The 27,943-nt window shown below is 42.3% G+C and overlaps 1 protein-coding gene across 1 annotated transcript in view; it reads right to left on the reverse strand.

The window, feature by feature from the left end:
- The window catches only part of DGKQ (diacylglycerol kinase theta), an 848,589-nt gene extending 821,124 nt beyond the window's left edge, over nucleotides 1–27,465 (reverse strand). Inside the window, exon 1 of the mRNA XM_069236577.1 lies at nucleotides 26,160–27,465. Coding sequence (XP_069092678.1) covers nucleotides 26,160–26,439 — 280 coding nt within the window. The 5' untranslated portion in view covers nucleotides 26,440–27,465. The remainder of the gene's footprint in view (nucleotides 1–26,159) is intronic.
- Nucleotides 27,466–27,943: the final 478 nt, after the last annotated feature.

Genomic DNA, 27,943 nt, shown 5'->3' on the forward strand with positions numbered 1-27,943 from the left:
CTCTTGTACTCCCTCTTTCCCATCTATATTTCTCTCTTGTACTCCCTCTTTCCCATCTATATTTCTCTCTTGTACTCCCTCTTTCCCATCTGTCTTGCTCTCTCACGCACTACCTCGCCTCACTAATATTCCAATAAAACACATAATTCCACTACACACCACATACATCCACTGCACTACAAAACAAAACTCATCAGTAAACAACATTATCATTTACAATGCCAATAGCTCTAAGTCCCACACGTGAGAGATCCATTGCATTGCAAATGCTTGTTTAATGCTCCCATTCCACGCTTGTAACATGCTGAGCTGTGCAATCTAACAGTTTTAAGCAAGTGTTAAATCTGGAGGAGATGCTCAGGTATCCTCCATCTACGCCTGCACACACATTACCTTTATATCAAAAGATAAACTAGCTTGAAATGTGATCCGCATTGAGTAAGGTTAGTTAATCCCTGGCATAATGAGCAAAGCATGATGGACTGGAATGTGTCCGTAATTCAGCATTGATATTAATTCAAGCATTATACCCATCACATTTGTCATACTGACAAACGCCCAAAGTTTACATGAAAGCTAGTCAGTCGATAAAAAAACTTTAATTCAAACTCCTCCATTAAATCATTTTACAAAATAAAGACCTCTTAACCAAATACCCAAACACAAGAAAATCAATACATTGCATTCCTTTATAATGTGGCATTTTTATTTTAAAAAATCTTCAATTTTACCGTTACTCTCTGTTAATCTGATTTATAAAGTCAAAGGCTCAAAAGTCAAATATGTGCTCCACCAGGACTGATTATTTCCATGTGTGGAGAAAGCTGATTTTTTTCTGGAATTCTCGATAATTCCAGGAGTTGTCATATAAAGATCTGCATTTAGAAGTGGAAACGGATATACAATTATGCATCCACAAACTGAGCATAAACTTCCATTTACTTGTATTTTTTAAGTTTTCTTCACTGTAAACATATTTTCCATGTGAAACAAATCCTTTCTGTATGGTTTATGAAATATGGGTGTGCTTTTTACTCATTACCACTAGGAGAAGAGACCTACTGCTGCATTTGGAAGAAGTAGATTTGCATGTATTTCCAGACTAGGAACCTACCTGCATGTCTGTTGTGAACACACACAATGTTACACATTTGTAGGCGTTCTCCAATTTCTACAGGTAGAACACACAAATGCCCACACACCTACCCATTAATCCAACTATTACACATATTTAAATACAGCAATTCCATTATACGAGAAAGAGTTCCTTACTTAATAGATGCCCTTCAAACACGGAAAAGTCTGTCTACCTTGACTTTGTAATTGTGGATTGTTATTTGATAGAAAAATGTTGTGTGTGTCAACACAAATCAATCATCATAACTCACTGCGGCTATAGCAGCTAATAATAATTAGCATTACATTTTCTACTCCCTTCACTCAAGCATGGCATATATGAGATATGGAGACATTTTTGGACAAAGATCAAGTTAATTCGACCAGAAATCACACAGTTAACGTCAGTCCTCTAGTCTGGACTCAGGGTGAATTGTCTTTTATATATTTGCCTTATATAAAAGGGATTTGTGAGATATTACAGAACCCAGGGCAATTATCCAAAGGTTCACAACTTTTTCGCAGTCTGCCAAGTAGTTCTCTTGAAGCCGTGCTCTTTACTTCATTTATGACCTTGCATACTTACTTCTCCAGTCCTCAGAGGCCTGTACATCCTCACATCCTGTCACACATGTACTCAGCCAAGTATGTCTCTCGTTAACCTCATCAACATAAATTTATTTTAACACGTTTAAAACACTATCATTTTGATAACCTATTGGCAAATATTCAAACAGTATATAACTATATAATACATGTAATTCTAGATCCTAGTGACTCAATTCGCCCCTCTAAGCACGACGCAGAAGCTGAAATGTCCTCCAGTGTTCCTAAGATAACTCTCAACAGATGTCATATTCGAATGGGCTGCAAGCCATCAACTTCGGTTCAAACCTCAGAATAGCAATGCCCACCTTGAAGATGCCAGCACAATGTTAAGGAGCTTAGCTTCCAAACTCGTAGTAAAGCCACTGCAGCCCCGTTTAAATACGTTTGATCACGTTTTAGTATGATCCTGAAGTTTCTCCTCGATATGCCATTTCTTGCAGATTTACATCTAAACATTCATAACAGTTCACAGATTCCACTTCTGCGTTTCCAAACGTATAGGTGCTAGAAGTAGGGACATGCACGGGGGGGGAAGGGGCTCTGCAGCACCCTCAAAATAACCAGACTTGAGTTCAGAAAGTGAATGAATCATAAAGATGCCTTTAAATGTATCTTGTCCCATTTGTTGTGCGTTCAAAAGCAAAGGTCAAACGACAGGCTATGTCTTATGACAAGAATTGCAGCTCATTCTTTTAACAAGGAAACTGATGTTTATTGTTCTTTCTCTGACCGCAAAGAGAAGAGAAAACATTTTTTTAAAGTGGCCTAGGTGACAATCTTGCTGGGGTAAAGGGAGTAAAAGAAAGGCTGTATGATGTAATGTATTTTATAATACACAACACAATTTAAATACCTGTAAATAACCTATACAGATTTAAACAATTAGGAAACTACAAAAGAAGCAAATTTTTGGCAATTCAGAAGTGTGATGGAAACAGATTTTAGTAGGATCAAAACAAACCGACGCACTTCACTTGGTGATGTGCGAATCATAAATATTCACTGAAACGTGATTTCCACACATTATTGTTTGTGTACTATATAATTTTATTAAGACTGCATGGCTTTGCAATTTTAGAGTGCATTCCAATAGAAAGGGTGCTGTCTGTTAATGAGAGTGCACATCAGTGTCCCAAAATGTACCACCAGCTACTTTCTGCACCTTTACCACTCTCCTACTGAATGGGCGTGGCGCATTTGCTATGCTTGTTCTTTGGATGATGCTGGATTTTTCAAAATCCCTAGAACGTCTTTAATAGAACATTAAAGGCAGCACCCCCACTCTGAAAATGTTTGCAGGACCACTGGCCAAAAAACATCTAAATCGTAAGACTTCATCGACCAAAGATCACTTTCCTGTCTCTAAAATGCATATTAGTTTCACTAATTCTATTCGGCAGACCGTCATGCTTAGTGACATTTTTATCTCAGACACTCAGGGAGGCCTCTTGGAGCTAATCCATATGGCACTGAAGATACTGGGTAGAAGGATGTAATATATAGTGCCAAAAGAGAACACAGCAGTCTTTGAAAGACACACAAAGACAAATGGTCTTCAAACCTTCTGATGGTCAAAAGAGGCGAATTCCAGGCACAGACAGTTCTGACAGCAAAAAAGACGCATACTGTAGCTTGAATCTAGGGGCATAGAGCAGCTGAAGAACATTCAGTCTAGGATGGTAAATAGAGCATAGATTTACCGTACAGACAGATTTCGCCTATTTTAGGAGTGTCTAGATGCACCAGTAACAAGAAGTGAAATACATTCTCTCTCGATTAGAAGCCAACAAAGTATTGTCTCCAGAGAATTCCTATTGCGTCTACATAGGACATTCGTCAAGACACAGGCTGCAATACTGACGAGTTTTTTGGATTTGTACAGAATTAATTATGCGAGTCAAGATGAATGCCAATATCATGCCAGGTGCACAAAATGGCCAGTGCCATTAAAGCTGGCTGTTTATGGGTGTAGCACAATGGACGTCAAATTCATTTTAGCAACATCAGATGGTAAATAGACCTTGACAAATGGGTCAGGTGATTTTAGTTTTGCGTCTAACACCACCACAATGTTTTTCACCTTTGCAACGAAGACATGGAAATTTCTCAGATCAGCAAATCAGATGCTGTGAGCCAAACTTCTACAAGCTGCATTTCTGTCCCTGCACCATGTAGATGTTGTGCCTCAAGCCACTGAGGAAGAGCAGGAAGAAAGGCAAGCTTACCCAACCAGCAGAAGTGAATGGTACCATCTTGAAAAAAACTGGGTTTCGTCCATGTATTTTCAGACACTCCCAACAAATGGATTAATTTGAAGAGTGAGATGTATGTTAAAGAAAATCCCTGAGAAATCTTATGTTTGTAAGCACTACACATCGGAGCTAAAAGGACACAAGGCAAAAAACTAACATATGAGAGGCAGACAAAATTGTAACCAGGCTACTGCTGAACTCTGAAGACCTGTCTCACAGACACTTGATTACAGAGTGGGACTTCTTCATTGAGTCTAGATAACAAAGCATGCTTGTTCTTGCTTTATATATTGTGAATTATAGATTTGGTTAATGAGATAACTCACCAAATTTAATAGAGGGGAGAATTATTTTGTATTCCACCATAGATGTTAATTGTCTCTTATATGTGGGACTGTTGTTGATTTGTGATACAAATTTACCAAAGATGGCATCTAGTGTTTTGCTTGGGTATCCAGAGGAGGAATCCCGTCCTTTGTACCTTGTACCTGAAGCTCTGAAAAAAGTCTTCTTTCCACTTCAACTACACACCAGCGAGCAATACATAAAAAGGTAATGGGTAAGAGTTACAAGCAATGACCTGAAAACTGTCAAAATAGGCTGAAGGTGCTTGTGAACTTCAGCTTTAAGCTGGAAGGTAGGTCAGGGCTGGCTTTAGTGCTGGCGACGCCCTGTGTGACAAAGTTTGTTGGCGCACCCCCAATGACCACCTCCGCCATGGATTCCCTCACTACCACCCTTTAACAGAGCCACTCAGGTCAATAACAACTCTCTCTCAGATGCATTTAAGTCGTTTTATAGTACCACCCATACCAGTATAGCGTGTCATAGCACTTTACATCACACACACCTTCAGAGACAATGAATCATGTGTGTGTAAATCAGCGTATAGGAAATGTTAGATAGGACAGAGGGCTACAAGGTTTAGGAGTCACATGTCATTCATACTAGTAGGCTGTATAGATTAAGAGTGCTTGGTCTGGAAAAGCAGTAACTCTGAATTTAAAAACGTGACACCATGGTTGTGTGCTCTCTTTAATAATAAGAATTGATTTCTACCCAAATGAGCCATTTTTGCAACATTAGGATAATGAAAGACAGGGGAAAAATCTTAACACTGAAATCTATAAGTTGCAGTTTGCATGCAGCTCAGCTCTTTGAGGACAGCTGATAGCTTACTATACTATATTAGGATTTTAAATTATAAACTGCATGTAAAAAAAGGATCTTTCTGACAAAAGCAGAAACTCACTGACTTATTTACATTATATGCACTTTGTGATCTGCATAGTGCACGTTCTTTGCAGCAGGCATAGTAACCTTCTGAGCTACTTTAGGGTGAGGCAAAACTGCCACTAGATAAAACTTCGATCTTTGTCCATCAGGTACATTAATCACCAGTGCCATCTTAAAGCTTTTATTGTTGTCTTAAAATTGCTGGAGGAGAGTAACAGCAGGTGCTTTGAAAAGCGTAATATACTTGCAAACAGGCTCCCCTATTTGAAGTCAGCTCCCGGTGAGGTGGCACCGGTTGCACCGTCCTAGAGCAGGCCCTGGGTGGAATGCATCATTCGACAATATCAGGTGCCCAGCACTGCCTGCACCCTAACATCATGTTGCCACATGACTTTAGCCAGAAGAACATGTACATGTGTGGGGCAGGAATGACATGGGGGTATTCACTCATGCAAGTATTTTGACAACTTTACTGTGTGACATTTCCTCCATGAGTGATGACAAAGCATTTTTAAGTCTGGTGCTAGCCAGCAATTTGTGATTACACTAAAATTATATATATATATATATCACATCTGCAGAAAAAAGTAGTTCCCGTCAGTGCCAGAGACTGCAGGGGATGCAATGTTTGCATTTTGAGACCAAGAAAAATATGTTTCAGCTTTAAGATAATGTTTTTTTCCCCAGATTGACAGGCCCCGGCAGCTAACCCAACAATAAGGCGTTGCAAAAGCAAAACAATCTTTGATACAGCCAAAAGGCTGACAGCCAGTGTATGAACTATTGGCTTTGCTAATGTTTATTTAAATACAAGTATCAGTAATGAATTCAATGGCGCTGGTACTTCTCTTTAACCTTAACCTATATATTCAAGCCTTGCGTTCGTTATTCAAATGACTTGATATTGTTTCCACAGTACTACTAATAAATGAAGAAACACTGGTGGATATGCGTGACAGCTCCATAATGGGAATGTCTCCAGCTGAAATATGCCAGCTGCTAGAAATGGAGTCGAATGTGATCCCAAATCACAGGTGCGGCTTCCACGCCTCTGCCTCAGAGCACCTGAAATTGTCATTCTCTGTGACACTTTTCACTGACAACTCCTCTTTTATTTTCAGAGGCACGGATTATGAGGTGGTCTGATTTAGGGATGCTATGATTGCACCCAGTACATATCCATACCCGTCGCGTTTAAACTGGTCATAGAAAATGCACCCTAGTGTGCCTTTTGACCCTGAAAATAAGCCTTAATATGCAGATTCGATTTTTATCACGCTAAAATCTGAATGCTTTTTCCTTTTTCCTTGGTCTATTAGACCTCCAAAAAAAATCAACCAGATTCGATTATTTACCGGTAATCCGATTACTACGAATTTTACTTCCTCGTGCCTGGACAGGCCTTATTCTTCCCCTTCGCATTACTAGTCTTCAGAATTGGCTGTAGGCTACGCTAGTTACAACCAGTCCTTACACAGGACCTACAAAAAACATAAATGGTGCTCCAGAATGGGGAGTCAGATCCTTCTCATATGTAAGGGCTGGGGACGAGGAATGTAGATGAGGAGGTTATGTCTCTTGCCCCAGCAACTCTTCTTTTTGGCCTCACTTTACTGAAGCGTTCTTAATAATAAGTGATGTAAACGATTGCTCACTATATTTTATTTGACTCGACTCGCATAAAATTTACAAAGTAAATACTGCTGTGATTAGGCAACCTTGCCTTTGGGTGCTACGAACTCTGAATAGCTTCGATGCCACACCCTACTCTGGGCCACACAAAAGTATGCTTTGCAGGAGGAACAGGGAGGTGCCTAAGTGATTCAGATTTCTAAAGCAAGAGTGCTTCTTGCGAGGGCAGCCAGTGAGCACAATCAACCACCTATCAGCAGGAGTGCATCAATTCACAGAGGCAAGACATGTCTACCAGCTAAATACTCATTCAGATCAAAGTAATAGAGCAGAAAGCACGAGCAGTGCATGCCCAACATGATGCACAGTGTGGGGGGTTATTTATTAATATATGTAGATATATATATATATATATTCACTTAAAAAACGAAATGTTATAGGGACGTTATAGTTATGCTCACATTTTAAACATACAAAACCACAGAAATTCACCTGTTATAGTGACAGTTTTCTCAAGTGACTATAACTCGTGCCCTGTAACCTTTGTTTTTTTAAAGTAAATTTCTATGGTTTTGTAATTGTAAAGTAATTTTACTTACTATGCGTTAATCCAATCACCACTGCACACAGTCTTTGGCCGTGCGCAGCGGGGTTTGGCAGCAGGGCCTGGGGCCAGATGCTGCAGCCAACCCCCCTAACCACCCAACACCAAGCTGTGGCCTCTCAAGGTGTGAGAATAGATGTGACTGGATGCACCTGGGTGCGACAGTGGCTGTGAGAATGTCTGTTTGGGTGTAAGAGTGAGTGCGTCAGTGTCTTAGTGGGTCAGATAGTGGCTGCGTCAGTGTGGGTCTGTGAGTGGGTTCATGAGGGTTTCAGTGGGTCTGTGAGTGGGTGTGTGAGAGCCTGAGGGGGTCTGTGAGTGGTGCCTGAAGGTCTGAGTACAGCTGAGTGGGTGCATGAGGGTCCCAGTGGATATATGAGTGGGTGCGTCACTGTCTGAGTGGGTCTGTGAGTGTGAGTGGGGCTGTGAGTGGGATCGTAAGGGTCTGAGTGGGCGTGTAAGTGGGAGAAAGATTGAAAGAGAGAGAAAAAGTGAGGAAGAGAGATCGAGTTAGAGAGTTTTTTAGGCTTTGATGAATGATATACTTAGAATGAGATATTTCTGGACAAATTAAAAAGAAAAATGTATTTGTCAATTAAACAGAGTGAGATCACCTTTCAGTATGAACCTTAAACTTTTGAAGTTTAAAAGAAATTAAAGAAGGAAAGCTACCACGGGCACACCTGGAGTAAAACCCTCAACTTTCAGTGTGAGGGTCTGTGACCTTAACCTTTAGGTCGTAGGTAACTCCTTACTGTGGTGCTTCCAGGCAGACCTATGACAGTCAACCCACGCATGTTGTTGGAAAGAAAAGTGAATGTTCCATCACTAGAAAGGTTTAACAGTCAAAACACTAGTAAATAAACACACAGCCAAGAGATACTAGGATTTGAACCTCCAGCCCACTGAGTGGCAGCACAAAACCTTGACCACCTGGCCAGAAGTGACTATGTTCTGCTCTGCATCCAAACGTAACTATAACATTTGTACCAAACATTTAGCTTGTCTAACTCTGTGAAGTAATTGCATGGAGAGACCATTGTAATGACAATCTCTCTCTCTCTCTCATTCATCCCATTATTGGGAAAAAAGAGAGAGACAGAGATGAGAGAGAAAACAAAATGCGGGGGGAGCCTGAAGAATCCCACGGTCCAAGCTGGCTCCCCACTACCTGTGGGAGCCGGCATTGCTCCTACAAGCAAGAAGCTGCTTAAAATAGCAGCTCCGTGCTTGTGGGAGCAATGTTTTCATCTGTTTCCTTGCACACATATTTGCGTGCATGGAAACAGATGAAAACTCCCTGCACGACCTTGTCATTATTCACAAAGTCATCGCAACCAGAGATATCCAAATGTATTTTTCCTTCAATTTCTCAAAAATTACTGAATGGATTTCCACCAAATAAGAGAAAGCACAATCTGGGTACCAAAAGCTAGCTTTCTTCTAAAATTGTTGTAATTCTGTCCAGTGGTACGGTCTGTGGTCATTTTCAAAGGTTCTGTGGGAATTAACATGGGAAACAACTTTTTCGACTCCCCCCACCCTTTTTCTCAGACCCAGTTTGACAGATCATCCCAAAACATTCTGTGTGCAACAAGAATCACCAGCACACTTTTTTTTTTGTGGAAAAGTTTGTGAAGATTTGTCAGACTGTGCCAAAGATATAGGCAACTCAAAATGGTCAACCTTGCGCTGTGCATGGCCTTTGGTGGGAGTTTGTAAGTGGGTGTGTGAGTATTTGTGTAGGTCTGTGAGTGGGGGCATGAGTGTGAGTGCATCTGTCACTGGCTGCATAAGGTTCTGAGAGGGTCTGTGAATGAGTGCATATGTGTAAGAGTGGGACTGCGAGTGGGTGCGTGAGGGACTTACTGGGTCTGTGAGTGGGTGCATGAGGGTCTAAGTGGGTCTGTGAGTGACAGTGTCAGAGTGGGTCTGTGAGTGGGTGCATGAGAGTGAGTGGGTTTGTGAGTGGAGGTATGAGTTGGTCTGTAAGTGAGTCTGTGAGTGTCTGAGTGGGTCTTAAGGTGCGTGTATGGGTCTGTGAGTGAGTACATGAATGTCCGTCTGGCACTACGAGCGAATTAATTAGTGTATGAATAAGTCTGGATATTTGTTTGTTGTAGTCGATATTCACAAATTCATAGTGACGTTACACGGTGGCCGCGATGAGCGTCGCCACATATTCGCGAATATCGCGTGGCGTGAAAAAAAACCATTGTAAGGTCATAATTTGACCTACAGAGACTTCTATATCACAGCCCTTGAGTCAGGGCACCTCCACCCTGACCCCATATGCCACGTATCATTTTAATTTTCAGCCCCAGGGACCATGTCCCATAACATAAAATGGTGGCTGCAACTTTCTGCACAGGTTACAGCCAGCCAATCACAGAATTTCTGGTGTTGGACGCATTTGCGATCGCTGCAAAGTCTTGTGACAATTCGTGACCTCAGATATACGAATGTATTTTCCCTTTAGTATCTCAAAAACTACTGAACAGATTTACACCAAATAACCAAAATCACAATCTCCATACCAAAAGCTAGCTTTCTGCCAAATGTGGTGTGATTCTGTCCAGTGGTTTGGGTTGTAGTCGTGTTCAAAACTCCTATAGGAATTAAATAGGAAATGCACTTTTTTGAGCCCTCCCCTTTTCTCAGCCCCCGCTTGACGGATCACCCCAAAACTTTCTGTGCACATCAACAACTACGGGGTACTTTTTTTTTGCTAAAATCAATGACTATTTGCAAACCAGAACTCTGACCTCAAACAGGTCAACATAACAGTTTATCTCTTCAAAGTTTGTGAATACTTGTAAGAAATAGAGTTCCTAGTTGAGGGGGTAAGTTCCCACATCAAATAATTATCACAGTCTTTATCAAGGTGAGCCCCTTAAAGTCATCACATTAACCTGTGCTCAACCCCATGTTGGCTATTGCAGAAATGTATACAGCATGTTCAATCCCCTTCTAATCTTCCTCGGGTCCAGGAGAGTCCTGAAGTGGGTACCTACATTTGTCACATTCATGCATGGCATAAGCTAGTGGTTGGGAATGACCCCTGGGGCACCCTAAATAATGTATCAAAGGGTTAGGGACACCCTAACACTCCCCACTTTGGGGGGGGGAGAAAAACAGAGGAAAAGAGATAAAAAGAGAGAGAGAAAGAGTGTATGTGTGTGTGTTTTATTGTTCTTCTCACATCTAATACTAAAATCCAGTTTTAGGTAGTCCCTGTTCTCCCAGCAAACTCAGAGACAGAAGTGTAGTACAACAAAGCCAAGCTTTAAAAAACCATCCAGTAAATAAGCACAAACTGTTTTGTCTTTCTCTTCCCCGCACTTAATTTCCTCGTTCTCTAATAGAGAGTTGTATATAAATAAGAACAAACATAAAGTAGTAGCTATGTATCGACACAAAACAGGGTCAGACTGGCGCATATGGCAATCGCGCATTTCCCAAAGGGGTGGTCTGAAAGGTTGGTATTTGGACCTGTCTTTGGCAGTTTGTAGGCCAGTTATATGGTCTAGTGGGCCGACTTTTGCTGTTGATTTCCTTGATTTTACTACAAGCGTGGCCTACAACAAACACAAATGTATGAAGTCCCCCATACATAGCAAAACAAATTTAATCAGCCCCAATTGCAAACATGGGCCATTTTTTTAGTATCTGATTTGCTAATGGGTGCCATTTTCATTTTAATGCCTGGGCCTAATTTCTATCCCAGTCCGACCCTGGACACAAGCAGTAACACAGCAGGGAGTCTGGTGTACTACTTTTAATTCTGAAGTCAACTTCTAACCCTCCAACACTGCCAGCTGAAATTGGGAACTCCACTTTACTCTTAAATTGTAGTAAGCGTTACCTGTGAGGCTGAACTTCATTTTTTTTTTTTTTTTTTAACACAGATACACGTGTCCTACTCGTGAGTTCAGAAGGTAAGTCAGACAACACAAAAAAATGTCAAAAGTGTGACATTGTAACTCAGACCATTAATAAGAACCAGTGAATCATTCCCTAATACTGCCCCCAGCCTGGACTCTTGAATCTCTGTCTCCATGTGTCACTCTTAACTCTGGTCTCAGACTCTACAATCCAAACTCTTTCTAGGTCAAAAGCTTCCGCTGGACAACCTTTGTACAGTTTTATCATTAAAATCCCTCATCCATGTGACCTAGGCAGCTATGGTCAAGTAAACCCTCAACATGACCACAAAGAGCACTTTTTGTCACATCCAATTAACCTTAATACCCAGGTCTTTGGTGAAAGAACGGAGTGCACCAAAAGTCTTTTATTGTTGGACACTGCAGATACGTTGGGGTGAAACTAACTCATCTGATGGCTCATACCTGTTTGAACCGATTGTTGGCCAGTGAATTCTGTACAGTTTGTACTGAACCAGACCCTCATTGTCCATGGATGGCTTTTCTGAAGAGAAATGTTCTATTAGTTACACCAAGATAATTATCCTATATACCCTCAACCAATCCATGCAGTAATGTGGCCAATATTGCTGAGTGCAGGAAAGAAACTGAAGGATTGACACATGCTAAGTGAATAAAAACTATGCTTCCTAACGTGAGACACCCACTTTTCCAGTTATAATCCTTCCTACAATACACACGACATGATGACCATAACATATAGCTCTGCTCAAACTCCCGTTTGCAAGAAGCACCTATGGAGGGACTAACAGTATTTAATTAAAAAATCTATGATGCCTGCAGATTTTAAACATTTTATCAACTTTAGCTAAGCAATATATTTTATTACATGCAGAGCAGATGATCACAGAAGTCAGCATTCCATGCAGAGGGAAAAACAGAACACACAAATCAAAGAACTGGAGGCCAAGTCTATGCAGGCACTCGGGCCTCCCAGTGAACAGTAGAGTATAGCCGGGGCACTATTTGGAGTATCAATTATAGTAAGCGGTGCCAACATGTGAGGGGAGGAAGGGAATGAGAGATTCATTTCCCTACATGAGGCCCTCAGCTTGTAACAAAGAAAGATATCAAGCTGGGTGCGATGGTGGATGTCTTGTATAGTAGCGGCTGTACGGAAGTGCTATGTGGTGTAAATATCTCCCATAGTCTGAAGCTTTAAGGGTGACAGTGTGATCTCAGACTACATGCTGGGCCAAAGAGGGTTTATAATATGCAGAAACTCCAGAGCATATGGTTGATGTTAGTAAGCTCTAAATCGTTGTCTGTACAAGGCCTAAAAGGTACAACTCGCTCCCAGGGAGAATGATGGGTTTAGACATCACAACACTGTGAGAGGACAAGATCAGCCATGTCAATTTCAGTTGTGAGGTGAGGTTGAAAAGGCAAAAGGTGATACCAAAAGTGTGCATAGTCAGCTTGGGGGCACAGACCGGATCATTCGAAGTTTAGTGCGGACAGGCCCACTGGTCGAAGCATAAGAGTATTTCCAATTTCAATCATGTTTGCTTGCTAGCCCAGGCAAGTTGAATCATGCAGGAGCGTAAATGGTGGAAAAACGGCTGTGTAAGAGAGAGGAGTATATTTGTGAACAAATAAAGAAACTTCAGGAGAACAACCATTTTAGCCACAGCTAATCTCACTGCAAACAATATCGGTACTTTAATCTATTTCAATATCTGGTCTTTGAGGTTGGTGATGGCTCTACCATGGTTTTCCCCTCAGACTTCTATTAATAGCCCTACGAATGTGGATCCAAAGGTATTTGAGTCATTTGTGGTGCCATTTTAAAGGAAATTAAAGAGAACACTCGGGTGTTGTTGGGGTGTGGGCAAAAAAGAAAAAAAAACATGTTGGCCTACTTTATGGATATGCCATAAAAAGGTTTATGAATTCTAGAGTTATGGGTTGGATATTGAGAATGCTATCTCGGACAAATAACAAGACATCATCGGCGTAAAGTGATACAAGGAGGTGCTGCATAGTGAAATTAAGGCCTATGTCAGGATGATGAAGTCTCGGCCTAGCAGCAATAGACTTCCATGGTAATCATAAACAATGTGAGGGGAAAACAGGTAGGCCTGTCATTGTCATATACCTCTGGACATAAAGAATGGCTAGAAAGAAGCCTGTCCTGTTGAATATGAGCAGTTGGGTCCTCAAACAAAAGTTTAATCCAGCTGATGAATTTACACCCAAAGCAAATTGGATTTAATAAAGAAAAGAGGTATTTCTACTCCAGTCATACGCCTCAGTGGCGTTCAGTAGTGCAGCAAATGCATTAACCTTGGGGTTCCAAATGAGTATCAAGGTGCAGGCAGTGCATAGGGTGTGTGAAATTGACCTGCTGAGCCTTATTGGTCAGGTCTAATCAGCCTAGGGAGTAAATAAACGTCTCTAATAGCGATCATATTCACTAATACTTTGTTGTCAATATTTATCATCGATAACCACAACTATCAGGTGGTTTATCTGGTTTTAGAATTGTGACAATTAGGGTGCTAAGAAGGGAGGTCTACAGAGTGGTGGTCTAGTTGTGGCTCTTTGAAAACAGGCAGTAGAAAAGCTGCTAGCATCAAAGTGTGTTCCTTGCAGAATTGCACAGGCAGTCCATCTGGTCTTGGGGTGGGCCATTAGGTACAAGGCAAATAATTTATCACCTCAAGAGGATGGCATATCGAAATAATGATGGTGATTGTCATTCATCCATGCAAGTTCAATAATATAGAAGGATGAATGCAAGTCAGCGCAAGTGGTGGCGTTTAAGAGCAGTATAGGGCAGCATACACATGAACAAATTCTCTCAAAACAGCTTCTGCCTCGTGAGGGACAGCATCAATGCTTGGTAAGGTAGGCTTAGAAGGAAGGCAAGTGATTTACTGGGTCTGTCTCCTTCCCCGAAAGCTCTGGCCCTTGCCTCTCTTCCAAAGAGCGTATCCTTGCTCTCAGCTTCCTCAACACTCCTCAAGCTTTGCCTTTAGATCAGCCAGCATTTTTGTGTCCCTGGGGCAATAGATCATGCAGCTCATCCTATAATCTAAGAATACGCAGACATATACATTTCAATATCCCTGACTGCTCCGAGATGCAGACAACCCTAATCAAGACTTTGAAGGCTTCCTGTAGGACACCAGCTGAATTCACGGACTTAAAATTACTGGTAGGGGAGCTGTGTCCCACAGCAGGAAGCTCATTAGGTTGAGCATAGCAGCATGCAAGCTGTTGAAATCTATTCTTTGAACCTTAACCACGGCCATCATTCATTCCTGGGTTTACTTTTCAACAATCCCTCAATGTCATTGGTAAATGCTTTACGTTTGTCCCTCCTCAAGGCTCTTCTGTTACGCCATGCAGACTGACCCTATTACATAGATTGCTGCACAATTGCCAGTATACTTTCTGGAGGGTTAACTACTTTTTTCTTTTGGCTCTCCCCTTCGCGCTCATTGGCGGCCATGGTGTTTTGAGTGCGAACCATGCAAACCCGATTGGCAGTACTGGACCACTTCTCACATTGTTAACACTGTCACCAAATCGGAGTCATTTCAGTTTTGCTTTTGTCTCCCCCTTCGTGCTCAATTGGCTTTCAAAAATCCTTGTAATTGGTAAATGCTTTACCTAAATAAAAACACAGAAATCATCAAAGCAGCTCTCTCGGCACAGCAGGAGAGCTGATAGTACAATATTCACTTCACTAGGTGAAGTTTGCCCCATAACACTTTGCAAGCATTCTTTTTCAAAATATTTTTGCCCATAACTCAGCCTGTGGTGGTCCTAAGACAATGGGACCACCTTCAAAACGTTCACCACAATGCACTCTTTCTGTCTAGATCATCTCTGGTTCCCACCCCTCCCACCATTCAGTGTCTTTTTTTTTGCTACCTCTCTCATGGCTGGAAAGTCTTTTTTTGAAGCTAAGAGTAGTTTGTGTTTTAAGGGTCTTGTTTGTTATATCATTGCAGTAGGCATGCTAGCCCTCAAAATGTGTAATGCACTAAGCACTCTAGGGGATAAATAAATGGTTGCACTGCATTATTTTCTGCCACTATTTCATGGGGTTACGCCCTCTAGGGGCTAACTATATGGTTACATCACCATGTTTCTTGGAAATGCTATTTTTTTTGTGGTGTCCTGTATGGGCTGTTCTGAGCATTACAGTCAACATTCTACAATATTCGCTGCACTTGGAAACTCGACCCATAATGCTATGCAGAGCATTCCTTTCACAAAACATTTGTATTCTGAACTCAACCTGTGGTGATCCTAGGCCAATGGGACCACTTTAAAAACGATCACCACAACATGCTCTGTCTGGATCATCTCTGGATCCCCACACTATGTTAATGGGGACCCCAAAATAATAATCCATCACACCTTTCAGTGTATTTTTAAGCTCTCTTATAGCTGGAACTTGTGTTTTGCACCTAGGCCTAGATTGTGTTTTAAGGGCCTTGTTTGAAAAAAATATTTCAGTAGGCCTACTAGCCCTTTAGTTGTATGCCGGGCCACTAGAATTATGTGGCAGAAAGGGCCAAACTATGCTGCAGGGTTGACCACTTTGTGTGGCAAAAAAAGTACAATTATGCATTTACAATGCCAAGAGCTCTAACTCAAGTAAATGTGAGACCTTTTGCATTGGAAATGCTTGTTTTTAAATAGTCATGTAGAGCATAAAGGGGAAGCCTCCAGAGAATGCTTTGGGGGGCTAGCCCACATAGGTAACTGACAGGATGACTGGATATGATTGGATGGGGTCCTAGGCCAATGTTCGCCAAGTGTGGTGTAAATGCCAATGTCCCAGTAGTCTATTCTAGATCAAGGGTTATGTACCGTAAAGAAGCAGGTGCCTTCACAAATTCCAGGATATCTGGAACACCAAATATTGAACACTCTGTAGTCTTTAATGATCTCAGTCAGCAGTCCTGCAGCAATGGGGAGAGGCTGATGGACACTACCTGATTTATCAGCTAAATGGCCAGGTACCACATTGAAATCCTACCCCCAGATTAGTGCCTTTGGATTAAGTGACACTAATTTCTTCCATGTCAGAAGAAAGAAATCAGTACTGTCAACACAGGCCAATTTAGCGAGTTCCTCCAAAAACTTGTCTAGTGAAATAAGATGTCTACCTTCAGCGTCTCTAACAGTTGTGTGAAGCTGACTTTTGACAACGGTGATACGTTGTGCATATGGCGAGTAGGTCTCAGCTACTCTATCACTCCATCTAGCAAGAAACCTGGATGGCGTACCATCAGTGTAGTGGTCCCCTGTGTAAGCCCATTGTCAATGATTTGCCTGGTTAGGTAAGCAAGGACTTACGCCTTGCTTGGGTTGTTCCAGCCTCTTAAATTTTACATCAGTATCCTAAGTGGGTGCACAGTGATATGGGCAGAGTATCCTGGACAGCCCGCTTATTGGTAATGCAGTTGGATGGGCAGCCATGTGCTTCCTCAACAAACTGTCTGTTCAGTACCAAAGCTTTAACTGTAAAGTAGTGCATTGCTTTGTAGATCTCATGATCCCTATGGCAGAGCAAATCTCCAGCATCAATTTAGAGCCTTGCTTATTACAGTTGTCAAAGTACCAGGACGGGTAATATGGTCAAAAATTGCTACTTCTTTTGTGAAGACATAGAAGAGCATGAGGTTCTGTTGGAGAAGAGTAACTTAGAGAAGGCAGGGAAGGTGACGGCCTAGAATTATCTGTTGGTCATGTATTTTCTGAGCAAAATACAATAGTATCCAAATGACTAAGACAAACACAGCTATATCTGGCTAGTATACGTGTGATGTTGAAATATTGGCCTGAATTCTCTGCACAGGTTTACACTCATGTGGGGACTGCCTCGTGGTGGCATGGGATGCATTAGTGAAATACAGTGCTTGTATCTGCCCCGCTCTTACCCATTCACTAGTCAGACCAATGTACCTCAAATGATGGCCACTAGATTACAGTTTGATCGGTATGGCCGGACAAAATAGATAAAGATTACCTACTTAAAACTGAAATTTCACTAGTACCACAGGAAAAATAATCACTTTGTCTTAACTATGTCTCGTTTCAAATCACACAATAAGAGACATCCTAACGGGGTTAAACTATTGATGTTAATAGAGTTGCATTTCAAAAACTGTTATATTTGGAAAATGTTTAGCTTGTTAGAATTCGAAATACGTTGCCATCTGTCTGGGAAAGCACGCCATCATTTTAGAACTGACTAAAGCCATTTTGTCGGGTAGAAACATGTTTCTGACCATATCAATTGACCTTACAGGCAGCAGCGCAATGTCACACTAAACACTGAGTCACACTGTGAAATCCACACTAAACGTTTTAAACATTTATACACACACACACATTAGATTGACGCTTAAACGTTTACATCCCATTGCAAATGGAGCGAATTAAATAATTGAGTATAGTGTTGTCTGCTATTAAAATTATGAACAGAGGAGCCTGATCAAGCCAAACAATGAATGAAACAAGCAGCTGCAAAGGCAAGCTAGGTGGTACTATAAAGTGGGAAGGAAGGTACAAAAGCTTTCTTAGCTGCATGTATCTTTTAAACTACACTGGGTGAGAAGAATCTGCATGTAAGTTGCCTTCTTTCGGCTGAGCCGTGTTAGATTTGAAAGCTCAGGTGAGAGTAACTTGCAGTACGAATGGGAGGAGACGGCACTCATTGAAAAACCATGGTCACATTGGGAAAGGATTCGGGAAACCACTACACACTGTTTCCATTCCATCTGTTTCTCAATTTGAGGAAACAAACTATGTAATCCAAAATGTGGAGTCCGATTCCTACATTGCAAATGATGCCCTATCTTTGCTTATATCTGAAGATGAAATTACAAGCTGAACGATTACAGCAATTGCTTTGGCAGCGGGTAAAAGGAAAAGCCTGTAAGCTTCTTAATTAGCATGATTAGTAGGAAACACAAATAAAAAAACACGTTTGAACTGTTAATTCTACTCTGTGCTTAATTTATTAAAAACAAAATAAGTGCAGGGTTTTAGGTAGGAGTGTGCTGCTGAATGCCGAGGTTTCTGAACACCAGGTTATCTAAACGTGATTGCACCTCATGCCTTCCCCCCTCACCTTCCGCTTATTCTATCCAACGGGTTGTCTTTTTTATTCCTGCTTTCTGTCACTTTGGGATTGTTATGTATCATTACTATAGTTGTTTATTCTGTAAACAATCTACAGTCATTGTGGGGTGCGTCACTTAGGGATTGTTATGTACTATCACTACAGTGGTTCATTCTGTAAACAATCTACAGTCATTGTACTAACAAGCGACATATAACACTCCAGAGAGAGCATGTAGTGCTTACAAGACACGGGCACCACTGCAGCCCAATTCAATGAGCACTGCTGTGAACAGTACAACAAGCGCCAACCCAACTTTCATAGAAAAGCATGTTTAAGGTGGCACTAGCGCACCTGGACGTCATACTCGCACCCTTAAAAGCACAGCAAAATGCAAACAAAAACAAGCACAGGCAACACCGACAGGTCAGCTGTGGGCTGGAAGCCTTTTGTCTTGTTCAATGTTTGTCTTTTCATGATTTTTCCAAAAACGTTTTTGTTGAGGAAGCGGTTATCGTCAGGCTGAAAAAAGAACACTGGCTAAAAGCCAAAAAAGAAAAAGACATTTCAATAGTAGTTCCTGGCTCTGCAGGAAAGTACTTTGTGTGTGGATGTGCCTCTTGCGGCAGGGAAGAGAGTCGTCACTCACAGTGAAGTTAGCTAAAGGCTTCAGCGGGCTGACTTAATGCCCCATTCCGTAGTGTGCGGAAGAAAAATGTGAATGGCGCAATAGCAGACAAAAGGATGAAGAGAACTGGCTGAAAGTCCTAATAAGTAAGTAAGTATAATTCATATAATTTTAGTAAAATCAAAAGGCCTTGGCTAACACAGACTCAAAAAAAAAATTACATCATCTTTGGGACTGGGCTCTGTACTTGTGTTCATTTAAGAATCTGTGCTATCTCCCAGGCAGAGTAGTGGCAATATTTTCAACAGCTTTAAGGTATGACTGATACACCACAGCCACCTCTAAAGCTACAGAGCTCTGCCTTGGTCCACAGGCAGCAGAGACATCTCTCTGGTTACACAGTTTAAAGACTTGCCAGCATGATCCCTTATGTAATACATCTTGAAAGCCCATGTATCGAACAAAAGAACTATCCATCTGTGCTGCATCGGACAGAACAAACGCCCCTCACAATGGACAGCAAGATGAGACAGCAGAGACATCTTACAGTTTAAATATTTTAGCAACATGCTAGACAGCAGAGCCTTCCCTCGGGTTGAATTGCTCAGTAACAGCTTATTCAGCAGTTATCCCTCACACTACACGCTTCAGTAAAATGATAAATGATCTACACCTCAGATCACATTGCACCTAGTGTTGTTATTTGCCACTGCCACCATTATGTGCTTTCTGTTGATGTGCAATGCCAGACCCCCTTCCTGGTGACAATCAAACACCATTCAAACATGTTTACATGAAGAAATGAACTATTATTTGCGTTTGTGCAGGTGACACTCTCTCACTATGTTTTGCATAACATACACCAATTTGCACATTATGTACACTTATATAAAGTATGATGTTTAAATTAAGTTAGCTAATGCTAATGTAGGCCTCAGCTTCGAGGACTCATGCTAACACGAAAATGTACTTTTGGCTGCTGTGTCCCTTCTCTCTCTTTTTCTTGTTTCAGGAGCTAAGCTGTAGTAGTTCGAGTGATTAGAATCATACAAATGTTTTGGTTTCTGTGAGGATCGTTTTTAGGTCCAGCATGCAAGCGCTATGATATGCTGTAATCTATTGGTGGTCTTTTAACCACGCCCACTGCATGCCCATCAATATCACTTATTCATGGGCTTGCCTTTAAAAAATCCTTTGTTATCATTGGTAAATGCTTTACGTTTGTCCCTTCTTGAGGCAGTGTTGTTACTGCCCTGGTCATCGATCCTGTTACATGGATAATTGCACAGTCGCCAATACGTTTAACTACGAGCAAACTTATTTTTCCTTTTGTGTCTCTCCTTTGTACTCACACTCTTGGCAGCCCGGCCATGGTGCTTTGAATTGGTTTGCTTAAATCAACCGTTTTACCTTTCATTTTCAATGTGGCAAGAAAAGTTCAGTTAGGAATTTACAACGCTAGTAGCTCCAACTCAAACAAACACAAGACCGATTGCATTACAAATGCTTGTTCTGTTTATGTTCAATTGAGTAAATAGTGAATTTCCATACCTGTGCCTGGGACAAGCTAACCGTAATATATCATACTGCTACAAGATATTTCTTGAAAGCTGTGAAGCATAAAATGTCCATTGTGTGATGACTGGTAAGAGAATTGACCCTCAATATTGTGAAATGTTCAGTCCTGATTGGCCCCTTCTCCCTGGGAACAGTGGGAAAGTTGTATCTTGTTATGAACTGTATGATTCAATTGTGTATTGGTGAGCTAGTTAGATTCATAGGTCCCCTTTACACACTCTTGAGATTAGATACCTTTTGTGCTCCTGCTCAAAGAGTTAGACTCTTGAGCAATTCCCTGCTCACTTATTTGACTGAATCTTTTTTTGATTCTGCCCTTCAAAGGCTTTATTTGCTGACACTTTCAGCTCTACTTCCCCAATTCTTCGCTTAGCACATTAGGGAATCTTTCCTTCATAGGAGACTATTTTGAACTGCTTTGGATATACCGACCAGTGTATTTATATAATGATCATTGATTTAGGACTAATTTGACCAAATTTGAATGATTTGAGTCTGTTGCTATGCTAATCTGCTAATAAATCTTACTGGCTTTCAAATCTACAACTCGCTGTCATCCTTCTGGGGCCTAATGTGCTCCAGTGTCATTGATGGACTCATGGTCCGCCAGCTTGAGTGCAGTTGTACTTTAGTTTGTACCAACAATCTACACAGTTCAAATCCCATCCCTGCTGCAGCAGTACATATCTCTTAAGTATAAGCCGGATTTGAGTTCTAGTGGCTAGAGCAGCTGACTTTGGAACTTGGTAACCAGATTTGAAGGCTTAACGTCCTGTGAATCTTGGAAAATCACTCAGACTCTCTGTGGCTTTAAAAAAAAAAACCTCAGGGCAGGTTTGTGATATAAATTTTTTTTAAAACATTTGTTGCTTTTAACTGTGGAGGAATGGCGACCTTTTGCTGCACAAGGCGCTTTATTGTACAAATGTTCTTTAGTTTTAGTGGAACTTTGATATACCATAATGTATTAGGATTGGGAATTCATTTAGACACATCAGATTTGGATTGTATATTAGATGGGCGCTAGTAAAGATCTCCTTAGTGCAGGTTGCGCCCAGTAATAGCAAAGACTGCAAGCAGTTGAATCATCCCTCTGTCACTGCCTTGCGAAGTTTTAGAGCTTGCTTACGTGACTGTTATGATAGTTGCTTTTTTCTGTAGTTTCTGAGTAGCAGATAGTTTGGCAGAACATTAGTGGACAGGCAGACAGCTTTCTAGAACTCGGGCCTAGTACCCTGAGGGATCTGTTCATTTTTTGTCACCTAGATTTGTATAGACATATGATGTGCAAGCGTGCGTTGAAACATCTGAGAGTCCTGGTTGGCATGGAACCAGGATCCAATTCCAGGCTGCAGCCTGGAGCTTTAATTCCTAAAGGCATGCACCACTGTGCAGAGCATACATACTTAGCGTCCATCACAAACTAGTGGAGGGCATTTGAGGCAGATTTGATAGGGTGACATTTCTGCCAATTGTTAGCCAGTGTTTCCACTTGATTTTGTAACTACTTGTGCAATTTTTGGGATGGATAAGCAAAGATTGCAACAGGACACACACACAGTAGGACATAAAGAACAACATTAACACATGTCTCTTCCTATTTAGTAGCCCAAGGACCCCTGTAAGTGATCAAGCAGATACCCCATAAGAAAGCCATCCGGGTTCTCCCATAGGGCAAAACATGGGTGAGCTACGACCATCTGTACCTGACCTAAATCAAATTTCAAAGAAAACAAAAAATATATATACCCAATGAGACTACAGTGACTCATTTCATAAAAACCCACTAAATAAGAATATTTGGATACAAAAGATGATTTGAAGCTGCCTTTTTAATTCAAAAACACTGAACACTGGGTCGGTAAGTTGCACACGGTACTGGCAGAACAAAATATTCACCAAAAACTATTAATTAGGCAGAAGGAGCACTATTTAGCAACCACAATGACCTAACGGAAATCTATAACATCGCAAAATAGTGTTCCTTCAGTCTTCTGCCTTCAGATGTGAAGAAACTCTCCGAGTTGTTGCATAATAGTGCTATACAGCGTCAAAAAACACCTCAAGCTTTGTCAACGCACACAGTCTTATCACAAAGTTCCACAAGGATGTCATAACCCTAGTACAAATGAAGGAACCAATGGTTTGACAATCCTTTCATTTTTGGATTGTATACCACAGGGTCTAGACAGTCTCGTCAAGCTTCCATTTACATCCTTTTAAAGAGATGCTATAAAGAGATGTTCTAAATCTGTGGCTTAGAACGAATAGGCCATTGAATGAAGGCGGAACCATGTTGGATTTACCATATCTCATAATAAACAAGCATGTCCCATTTGACCAAAGCCGTGTCTTCCCTGGTTTAATAATATTGGTCATTGTAAAACCATTAATGGCAAACTGGCATTGGGACTACATTACTTCCTCACAAAAAACAAGCATTTTCCATTTGACTAATGAGGTGTCCTGCCGAGCGTAATAATGCTTACCAATGCAGAGAAAGGCAGCCATTTAAAAAATTGGTTTGGGGTGCACATTATTTGCACACTGAATTACTATAACTCACAATAAACAAGCATTTCCCATTAGACAAATGCGGTATCCTCCAATATTTAAGAATGTTAATCATTCTGAAAAGTTAACATATCCATTCTAAATTTACATTGCATGCCCATTATCTGCAAATGGTTAAAGTGAACTAGGATAATGCTGGGTCTTCTTAGCACTAGGCGCCCGCATCCTCTGGGGGCTAGATTTCCCATGATGATTTCTGAGTCACAACACACCAGTGTGTGAAGTGGAAATACCACTGGGGCCGCCAGGAATCCTGTGCTGTCAATAAGAGTCTGGGGGCAACACAACAACAGCACCCAACCTAGCTCATGGCGGAAAATGTGTTTCTACGCTGGACCACTTTTTTGATGAAGTAAGGTGGCTGCACCTGATGAAGGGCCGTGTTGTAAAGTATGAATGTGCCTGGAATGTTGGGCCACATTTTCTTCTCCCGCTGTTAGCAATATACTTTCAGTGGATGTGTGCATGAAGTAAGGTCAATGCACCAGGGTAGATTCAAGATCTAGCATGCATTTATCACAAAGTGACACAAGGTCGCTCTGCAATGTGTCCCTGAAACTAGAGTATCTTGGGAAAAACGTGTTCCTCTAATGTAATAAATGAGCTCTTTTTCTTGATATATGCATGACGCAGCTGAATAATCATTATCAGTATGAATACCAGTATGTCACGGTGACTCCATATATACACTGAGTGTAACGTACATGTCTGAATCTAATAATCAGATATGAATGCAACTGGCTAGCACTTTTATTTTAAAACAGTAACAAGCTCTCCGCGGATTTTAGGGGCTTTTCACACGTGTGTGAGAAGATCATGTTTAATATGTGCCCACGTGTAGTTGGAATACCCAAAATGGAACACAGATTTTGGAATCATTTTATTAGGGCATAGGAGGAAGGGACACACAAACACATGTATGGAACTATAATGACTGAACTTAATTGGATCTGATTACATGTTGTTGTTATTTCTGTGATATAATATATGCCCATCGTTGTCACGGTTTCAACTCCTTCTGGTTTATACCCTTTCATTGGTATTTCTATATGTGTTGTCTTTTACCTTGTGTCCAAGAGTAGAAATAAAAAACATTGGTTACTTTGACCTTTCCCAAGTGTGTGACTACAGAAGCTGTGTCCCCCCAACTGAGATCAGTACCCCTTGAGTGAGGGTTAGTGGGAAAACGTTGTGATCAGGAATTACTCACCTTTGTTGTGTATCTGGAGTGTATTCATGTGTGTAATACTTCAGTCGTTGATACGATCTATGAGTAGGATGACAGTACGTACTTTAGTAATAATGGACTTAAAATACTGTTCACCTTACATGTTTCCGAAGAAGAATCCAACAGTAGTGGGTTGAGGGTTAAGATGTACTGCACATGCTTAGATAGCACAGGCAAAGACAACAGGGATCCGACCTGCCCAGACCAAGGTAGGCTGACAGCGAGGCCAAATCATGCTGCCTAAAGGAACTATTCTAGGAAGATTGACACCTAGTATCTCATTCTTTCATCCAATGTCACTTTTTTACCCCACCCTGGGTATCTTCTCGAGAAAGGTATTCATGTAGGTTTACACAGAGGTAGTTTTAGCAGTTCTCTGGATCCCACACTTTTCCAATATTACTTACCTTGAACTTCCTCAGTATGTGGTGGAGGCTGCCCTGATAGTCCTATCTCCCCAGGGCGCGAATGTCTAGCACTAATGAAGCATGCCACAAAAATGTGGGATAGGCTTTTCCATCCATTATAAGCAATATTGTTTTGATTGAGTCAGTGGGTCTTTAAAGCAATCAAATTATTGATACACATCGTCATGTCGTTTTGTACGTGGCATTACACCACTAAACCATGCTGATTTATTACAGTTCAATTCAAGTTTGTTTTAGATTACAAGAAGCCATTAAAACTAGAAAAATATTTTAGCAACATGAAAACACCTTTATATATCAAATGTTAAAAGGTTCTATAAAATCATGCATAAAAGGCATGGGGCTCACCACAGTCCAGACGTATATGTAAGTAAAATGCACCGTGTGATGTCTCACAATAACCCCGCCGCTCACATCCACTGCACTTTGTCTGGCATCTTATTACAGGCCGAGAAGTGTTTGTATATATAGACTTTACTCACATATCAATGAACCACAGAAAGCAGTTGTGTGTCAGAACAATATTGGCGTACATAGAAAATACCAAAACTAGTGACAGGTACAGAAACTAATGTGACACTGAAACCACTTAAAATTACGAAAATATTTCAGGGCAATGGCCTAACCTGTTTTACAAGTTCAGGCCTCCGACTTCATAGAACAAGCCACTAATTTGCTTAGCCCTTTAGACTGTCACGATTCTCAGACTGGCATGAGGAAATGCCGAAACAGGCTTAATGGGGCTATTGCCTATATAATCGTACCCGTGACTTGATCGAGCGTTATAGCACACCCCACTTCTCCAATAAATGAACACGGTATATTTTAGGAGTAAGCTTTGTGGCAGGGCTTGACAACCTCTATCACGGTCGTGCTGATGACACACATTTTTACAATTATCCTATCCTGCGTATGAATTGGAAATATGGGAACTGTGGGCTGAAAGCATTGTAGAGCAGTGCGAAATTAATTTGCACTTGTGTAGCGCCCCTCATTGGAAGATGACCGTCACAACCGATACATGACTTGAAAGGGGTAGGTTGATGTGCTTCGCGGGCCAGGTTTCAAGAGTCTTATAAATGTTAACTACCACATATTGCCCTGGGTAACTTGCGAATGTTCCCTAATTCGAACGTGGGCACTACACCTTTGCAGAGCCCTTCTGGTAAGGAGCATCCCCCGACATGGTCAGTAAGAGACTGGAAGGCCTGCCGTAACATGCTGGAGAGCATCCCCTTACCTTCACACTGGAAGCCCGCCAGCCCCCAGATGAAGTCCGTGCAGTGGTGGCAGAACGTCGGCTTGGTCAGGGTAACTTTCTTGAAGCTGTGTCCAGGAGAGATGAGCACCTGTTGCTGGTGTTTGGCCACCGGAGAGGAGGAGGTGGTGGCCTGTGGTGGGTGATGCGGGGGAGCCGGTGGCTGTTGCTGGGTTCGGTTTTTGCTTCTCCCAAGCTTTGGGCTGGAAGCCGGGCTGCGGTGACCCAGGTTGCCAAAACGGGACCGAGCTCCGTCTGCCATGTGTTCATCCGCAAACCCGGAAGGGGTCAAATTATATCACGTAGAGATTCCTCTGAGAGGCCGCGAATCTGTGTCTCCAAGAAATGAGCAGTAAGAGGCTGTGTTGCCAGGAGAAACAGGGGCCGGCCTCGGTGGCTCTAAAGATGGGGCATGCTTAGAGTTGTCCGAGAACGGCCATCAGATAGTTTGATGACACCCAGCCCCGGAGCACCGGCTATCCCTTGTCCTCAGGAGAGGCAAGAGGTGCCTGCAAGCTCCCCGGGGAATGGCAAGCGCATTGGCAGCAGCCTCATCCTGGGGGGTAGGCGCTCTTACAGGTGATCATTTCCTTGCAAGATGTAGGAGAGGAGGTTTCAAATGACTTTCACTTCAAGTGTTAGATCAAAAAATCCTATAAAAAGGGAACACAGAGACAGGAGGGGGCGGCAGTGTCTGGCTGCGCTGGCCGGCGGGGCTGCTGCGGCTCCTGTCATAAAGGGTGGGGGCTCTGATGCAGAGGATGGTTTCTGCTGCGAGGCGGGGGTGTAGGTACGTGATCCACGCCCCCGGGGAGGCCAGGAGGAAACGTCGGCAATCGCAGAGTGTGTTATTGGTGAATCTTTCTCGGGGCTGCTGGGTGAATCAGTGTCGGGGTTCCCGCAGTGGCCCTCTACCGATCCTTCTAATGCCAGGCATCAGCCCCTCCTCTTTACCTTTAAACACTACGCAAAGCGCCAGGAAGCAGGGGCTCGGGCGGCTTCCGAGGGGGCTCTGTCACAATCCACAAGTGGCCAGAGAGGCTCCGAGGTGCACATCCGCGCCGCCACCTGGCAAGGGAGCCTCGTCCTGCCGCCGTGTCCTCGGCTTGCGATTGGCAGCAACCCCGGGGTCCCCGGAGGATGCGGGCAGCCCGATCCCGGCTCCGCGCTGCCTCCCGTCCGCTGGAGAGCGTGTGTGTGCGCTGGGGAGACACACTTCCGCCCCCGGAGCAGGCTGCGGCAGCGCTGCTGAGGAATGAGCGGAGGAGGCGGAGGCCTGGGACGCACCGGGGCGGCGCTCTGCGCTGAGCACACCCCCGACGGGCTGCCAGGAGCTGCGGCAGGGCAGCCCCGACCCTCAGCGGGTACCCTTGGCGCACGCAGCGCAGCTTTGTCAGTCACCCGTGGCGTTCACACCCAACTCCATTACAACTTATTTGACGCGCGGCTTTAAGAGAGGAGGGTCTCAGACACGGTAGTGATTAAAAACGGACTTTGAAACGAGCCCCTTCGGGTCCTAAATCTAACCTTAACACTAATGACAAAAAAACAACAATTTCTGAACAGTGAATATAAAAACGGTAAGGGAATCCATGTAAGCGGTTTAATCCCTGTTTGTATTTCACATGTTTTAATGAAGCTTACACTTCCCAAGAGTGTTAGCTATTTTCAGACTGTCGTGTTTCTGTATTTCTTTTTGTGTACCATGTTGCTTTTGTGCAGCACATACGTTCATCTAATGACTCTAGGTGTTCATAGTAGGCCAC

This window comes from Pleurodeles waltl, chromosome 1_2 (assembly GCF_031143425.1).
Source record: "Pleurodeles waltl isolate 20211129_DDA chromosome 1_2, aPleWal1.hap1.20221129, whole genome shotgun sequence".
Classification (NCBI taxonomy): Eukaryota; Metazoa; Chordata; class Amphibia; order Caudata; family Salamandridae; genus Pleurodeles; species Pleurodeles waltl.